The sequence below is a fragment of the Leptonychotes weddellii genome, chromosome 11, assembly GCF_054177405.1.
Source record: "Leptonychotes weddellii isolate Sample4059 chromosome 11, ASM5417740v2, whole genome shotgun sequence".
NCBI lineage: Eukaryota > Metazoa > Chordata > Mammalia > Carnivora > Phocidae > Leptonychotes > Leptonychotes weddellii.
The window spans coordinates 76,321,143-76,327,775 of NC_138379.1; the positions used below are offsets into that span (position 1 = coordinate 76,321,143).

General features: G+C 46.0%; 1 protein-coding gene across 5 annotated transcripts in view; it reads right to left on the reverse strand.

Annotated features, from left to right (window-relative positions):
- Positions 1-5,598: 5,598 nt before the first annotated feature.
- The window catches only part of DDX25 (DEAD-box helicase 25), a 34,291-nt gene continuing 33,256 nt past the window's right edge, over positions 5,599-6,633 (reverse strand). For 4 of the 5 annotated variants that reach the window (XM_081799145.1, XM_081799146.1, XM_081799147.1 and 1 more), the window contains one exon: positions 6,018-6,292. In XM_081799145.1, the coding sequence (XP_081655271.1) occupies positions 6,231-6,292 (62 nt within the window). In that variant the 3' untranslated portion in view covers positions 6,018-6,230. Of the gene's footprint in view, positions 5,992-6,017; positions 6,293-6,633 lie in introns of those variants that run through there. The other variant, XR_014138863.1, reaches the window with a different exon arrangement.

The following is a 6,633-nucleotide window of genomic DNA, read 5'->3' on the forward strand; positions in this document are numbered from 1 at the left end:
CCTCAGCCCAGGCCCAGCGCCTCCCCATCTCTCCCCCACAGAGCGGAGCAAACCGCCGGGGTCAGCTCCCCCACCGGCCCATCGCAGTGTTATAGAACCAATAGCCAAAACTCACAAAATTATTGATATATTCCACTATAAAAATTGGATAATTTTGTGGGTAAGCCATAATATAAACAAAAGAGGCAAACTGGAAAGATGTGGTTTAGGAAAAATGGTTAATATCTTTATTTGGAAAAATCAATTCACACATGTATTTCGCACAACTTGATAAGGACATTAAGCTCTCACAAGATAAATGGGCGAAGGACACCACAGATGACTTTCAGACAATGAACCATATAAAAAAACAATCCACTCTTGTTTGTATTAAAAGAAATGTAAACCAGAACAAGTTACCTAGCAATTCGAAAATGAAAATACCCCTTGCTGGTAAGGTGAGGTGAAATCAGAGGGACGGTATAAACTGGTGTGGTTATGGCCCTCTGGGAGCAATTTGCCATCATCTACCAAAAGCCATAAAAATGTGCCTGTTTTTTACCTAATAAACTGAACGTCTCCAATCCCAAGAAATAATTCAAAATAATGGGCAAGAAGATTTACTGATTACTTATCATTACAATAGGTTGAAAAACTGGACACCACATAAATGTTTAACAAAGCTAGGAATATGCACTGTGTTACATTCACCTGACAGAGTAGTCTGGTCAATTATTATTTTTAATAATTCCAAAGACTATGCAGCAATAGGAAAAAACATTTGAATGTTTCAAATAAAGAGACATAACATATATGCACTATGATTAACTATAAATAGTCATACTAAGATGGAAAGGACTATATCAAGATAACTGTTATGATGAAGTAATGATATTTGTGGTAATTTCCCCCTACTACTTTTATTTGCTGTTTTATTGCTTTTGTAATATAAATATTAAGTGAAAAATAATCCATATTCTGCATGAGTTGATGAAGATAGGTATAGAGAGACGGTCACATGGGGAAGAAGCCGTGAATCTGAAAGTTAAGACAGAGTGCAGTTACAACTTAATCACTCCATTTTCTTCTCCTTTGTGGAAAACAATCTTCTTCTGTGCAAGGCTTCTATGGTTCATGTTCTTCCACGTGTATAGCTCTGCTGTGTGCAGTCATGGAAACATGGTATTTTAGAATGGACACGGTCTCTGAGATCACTGTATTCCAAACTCCCAGCTAATTCAAGAACCAGAAGTACAGTCTCCATTGCAAGTGACCGTGGTGGAGGCTTCTGATCGACTGAACAGTCATCCCATGAATGGGGAGCTCACTACTTCACAAAGTAGCCTGCTCAGGCCCTGCCTTCTAAATCATGCCTGAGGCTGTTATACTTGACCATGCCTCTAAACCTCACAAAAAGCGGGGCGTCCTGGTCAATCATTTCCTTCCAACTGGGATTCTAAGCCACAAATCACAAACTACGGGACTAGAGTGAAACCACATCATTCTTCCTAACATGGTATCAAGCTCAAAATAAGACATTAGGGGCACCTGGGTGGCTCAGTCAGTGAAGCATCTGACTTCGGCTCAGGTCATGATCTCAGGGTCCTGGGATCAAGCCCCGAGTTGGGCTCCCTGCTTAGCTGGGAGTCTGCTTGCCCCTCTGCCCCTCCCCCCACTCATGTTCTCTCTCTCTCTCATAAATAAAATCTTTAGAAAAAAATAAGACATTATCCCCACTCATGAAAAATATATTCTAGAAATGGGAATATAGAAACCCATGGCCATTCTACCGAATAGAAAAAAATCATGGGCAAAGATGAATTCCCGAAGAAGAGAGTGAGATAGCGGCCCACACTTCTCTTTAAGGACTAAAGACTTTAGATCTGTAAAGATTCTCATTTAGAAAATTTTTTCATTTCTCGGGGCGCCTGGGTGGCTCAGTCGTTAAGCATATGCCTTCGGCTCAGGTCATGATCCCAGGGTGCTGGGATCGAGCCCCGCATCGGGCTCCCTGCTCGGCGGGAAGCCTGCTTCTCCCTCTCCCACTCTCCCTGCTTGTGTTCCCTCTCTTGCTGTGTTTCTCTCCTTCAAATAAATAAATAAATAAATAAATAAATAAATAAATAAATAAATAAAAATCTCTTTAAAAAATTCTTTCATTTCTTCTGGAATACAAGAGTGGGGGGGTCACCTTTTCAGTGCTCGTCTTTCTTAATATATTAGAGCTTCTGGTTGTCTCTAACCCAAGCAGAAGTTGAAGCTAACTGGGGGAGGAGGGCTGACAGCTCCACAGGGGCAGTGGGACTCTGTAGATTTTCAGGACATACTGTTCCTTCTCTTCACCAAGAATCATCCCATCTCTGGTGTGTTCCCAGTATTACATTAGAAGGGTCTAAGAGTTACCTGTTTAATGGTGGGGTGGAAAACCACATTATAAAAGGATAATGGTGCTTCAACCTCACCCCAAGTTTTAAATGACAGTGAATGGAATGTTATGGATATGGATAGTTTTAAAATGGTAGATTGCAAAGTGTTATTTGGCAGGTGGGACACAATGTTTGTTCTCCACCCCCACCTCAAATTCTTATGTTGAAGCCCTAGTCCCAATGTGACCACATTTGGAAGTGAGGCTTGGGGGAGGTAATTAGGTCACGATGCAGGGGTCCTGGTGGTGGGATTATGGGATTAACGACACCAGAGAGGGCACTGAGCTAGTGCTCTCTTTCTCTACCACGTGAGGACATAGTGCGAAGGCAGGACAGAGTCCTTGCCAGAAACTGAACGCTGCTGGATCTTGATCTTGGACTTTCCAGCCTCCAGAATTGTGAGAAAAGAAACTTCTGTTAAGCCAACCAGTCTGTGGTGTTTTGTTATGGTGCCCGAGCTGACTGAGACACAAAGCAATAAGGAATATTAGGGGAAGAGGGCAGTGTCTCAAGACCATGGCTCTGACAACCTGCCTCTGAGGGGCACCAGGCAGCACAGCTGGGGTGGGAGGGAGGGGTGTGAGAGGCTAGAGCCTGGCTGACCCATCCTTCCTTCGACAGCAGGGAGCACGGGAGAGCCAAGAACCCGGGAGAATGCAGAACCTAGAACCGAAAACTAAAATTAGCGGGGCCAGGGGGTCAGCAGACAGAAGCAAGAAGGGCAAGGTCTAACTCTCCTCTCAGCCATGGGTTAAAAAAAAGTATACAAAATTCTGGGGCGAGTTGTTTTGGGATTCTTCCAAGAATATAAAGTTGGTATTCCTTGAAGCATAGTCTGAGATATTTCAAGCAAGACCAAGATACTTCCTAGTCCATGGGTTACAATGCTATGAGTGTCTTTAATACACATGGTTCCCTGCCATCATGGGGGCAGGGTTGGAGTGACGGAGGTAGGATTTAAGAGGACCCAACTCTGTTAGTCCTGTGGTAAAACTAACATAGGCCCGCTTGCTGGGCCTCACGTGCCCGTGGGATCAGCAAGCATGGGCTCTCCGTACAACAGCAGGAAGGATCAGAGGAAGGCCCTCGAGCTCAGAGGGCAAAGAAGTGCAGGTCCACAGAGAGGTCCTTGCTCTGAACTCCCGGTCTCACTTTCCATTCCAACAGCTGTGTCGTCTCTGCTCGGGTCCTCTTTTCAGTGGGGTCCCTCCTTGAATCAAAGGGAAGGAGACGGAGCCTTTGAGAGGACCAAGAGCAGAAGCAAGGCTGGACCCAACCAGCTACTCTCCCCAGAGCTGGAAGGTACTGGTCATCTCCCCCTCCGCGAGCAATCCTCTAAGACTCTCCACTGTTGGTCACATGTGCAGAGACTGCTGGGACCAAGCTTTGCTGAGGGGGATCAACACCTCCGCATGACCAAAAGCAATAACATCTCTTGAAAAGGGCTGTCAGACATCCTACCAGATTATGACCAACGCGTTTGCCTTTCCTATTATTCACAGTTGCCTTAAATCCAGCACCTAACATCATAGGAGCTGTGCCCCAGGCGAGGTGTTCACTCACAACTCCCACTGGGAGTCACAGCCCTGCTCTACGTAATTGTGAATTTCAATATGCTAACAGTATCAAGCCGGCCAAGATCAACTTAATGGATTTGGTTTAGTATTTGGGGCCAAGTAATACACAGCTGATTAACCCAGCCCACAGATGCACTGAAATCATCTGGTTATTCCTTGCCTCTCCATGGACTCCTTCCTCAGGCAGGCATCAACTGAGAGATGACCTTGGCCAGGCCTTGCACGGAGATGTGAAAATTGCTTGCAGTTCCCAGCAAGGAGCTGCGCCCTGCAAAACAGCCTTCGGATTGTTGACTCACCAAACTGGACAGCTAGTGTTAAGACAGCTGTGATGCACACAGAACACAGGACGGCTTTGCTGCCTCCTAGGTGGCGAGACAAAAGAATGTGAGGAGAGGGGCAAAGGGGAAGGCTGAAGAATGCCCACTATTTGCAGACCCTGTGGGAACAGTTGCCAAATGGAAATCACTGAAGACGTTTGTGAGGGTAACCGGTAGAGAGTCTATGGGAGATCTGAACTGGATAGGGAAATGGTAAAGTTTTATTTAGAACTCCCCAGTGCGGAGCTGAGTATGATGCACAGTCCCACTGACTTTTCAAAGAGAGAGAGCAGGACGTCTTGATATACTTCCTATGATCAGTCATCTTATACCATATAATTGCAGTTCAAAACTTTGGATGGAAAACGTCAGGGAAGAATGTTAGTGAATGAAGAAATGGCAAAGGATTATTTCCTCGACAAATATTTACTGAGCGCCTGTTATGTGCTGGGCACTGTGCTGGGAGGGCTGGGTACTGAGTGGACAGGAAGACTGACCACGCGCGGGAGAGCCGGGCCCGGAAGGCTGCCTCACTGGGCCCATGTTAGGTAAGTGTAGGGCGGCCCTGAGTACACGACCAGAGGCACCATTCAATATGTATTTCTCTCTTGTGAAAGGAGACAATGTCTTCTCTGGGAAGTCGGCCCCGTTGGTGTTCGGGGCCCCTCCTCCGAGCGGCACCAGTGACCTGCACACCCCTCCCTCCTTCCGCACAGTCTGTTACCCTGCTGGCTTCCTCTGAGGCTGCTGTTACTCTGAAGTCTGAGACGGCCATAACTTCTTTTTCATCTCTCTTTCGCTGGCGTCTGGAGTAAAGGGTGCACAATAAACGTCCGCCAGGGAGCGAGGCAGCTGGATGGTTTTCATGTATTTCTGAGCCCTGCTCACGAGGATAAAACATGGGCAGGGAGCTCTGTGCGTGGAATACCAAAACAGATATGCCAGAAACACCCTTCCAGGCCAGGGTGATGGGGGCAGTCCCTGTGGCTGCCGGTGGGGCTCCGGTGGGACGGACAGAGCCAGGGCCTGGGCTCTAGCTGCAGACAGCTGATCTGCTCCAGCTTTCTGCGAGAGTATCAATTTCCCCGGGCTCCTCAAGCCCACTGTTTTCACTTGTTAGCAGCAAATGTGAGAAATGAAAAGCATCTCAATGGGACTTACAGGAAAACGTCTGGGATTCTCAGATATACCTTGAATGAAATGTGACTTCTTTAATAAGGCGAATGGGATCCCCCCCTCCCTGGCCTGTTTTGAAGAAATGTCTATAACAAAGACACATTTTCAGAGACTATTAGATAGCTGATGATGGATTAAATTTGCTCTATTTTGAAGACATTAAGAAACCAAGCAGAGAAAATATTTTCACATTCGGTATGTCAACTGAAACATTTAAAAAAGCAAAATGTTCTCTTTCAAATTTGTTTTACTTTTTGAAGGTTTCACCCTGCACTCCCACCTAAGGGGTGTGTGTGTGTGTGTGCGCGCGCGTGCTTGTGCCTGCATGGCGGAGCAGGCCCCTGAGGGAGGCCTGGAGCTGGACGGCTTCTCTGTCCCGCTAGCTCACATTCCCAAACCAGTGAGGTCCTACTGCCATCTCGTGGACCCTGACATGTTCACAGGTGGCACGGTGTGCTCAGATCCTGGAAATGAAGTCCCGCAACATCCCAGGGCCCACACAAAGATGTCTACCTGTAAATGAGATTAGAATAAGAAATAATCTTGCTTTTTTATTCAAAAAGATCATGTGCTTCACACCAATCTGGTTTCAGAAAGACCTCGGGGCTTAAGACTAAGGCTACCATGACATTTATTTTCCCATATTTAACAGTTTCACTTTGAAAAAGCCCCAACGGAAAAAATTACCTTCGAAACCCACTGGGACATTCTCACATAAACTAGGATATTTCACAAGCAATAGAGTTCTGTCTTCAATATTCAATCTTTTCAATTTCATCCATGTCTTCAGGGTTGAGTTGCTTAATACTGCTGTCTAGAAGGAGAGAGAATGGAATCAGTCTGAGCCCAGGGCCTCAATGGAATTTCATTCCACTCACTCTGAATTTCTGAAGACAGTGACACTTTTGCAAATATGTGTTCCTGTGACCCCTTGCATGGAAAGCCCTGAGAGAGGAACGTTCTTGAGATCAGTTTAGGAAGAGATGGTATCAAAGTAACCAATTAATACTGATTAAAATAGCATCAAATGCACCAAACAATAGAACATGTATGTCTAGATACTTGAGCAGGAAAAAGGCCAGAGTGCAAGGGAGGGGAGACTAGGAAGGGGCCTGGTCGTGCTAGGAGGCATAAAGTGGGCCTGTGGGGGGGGGG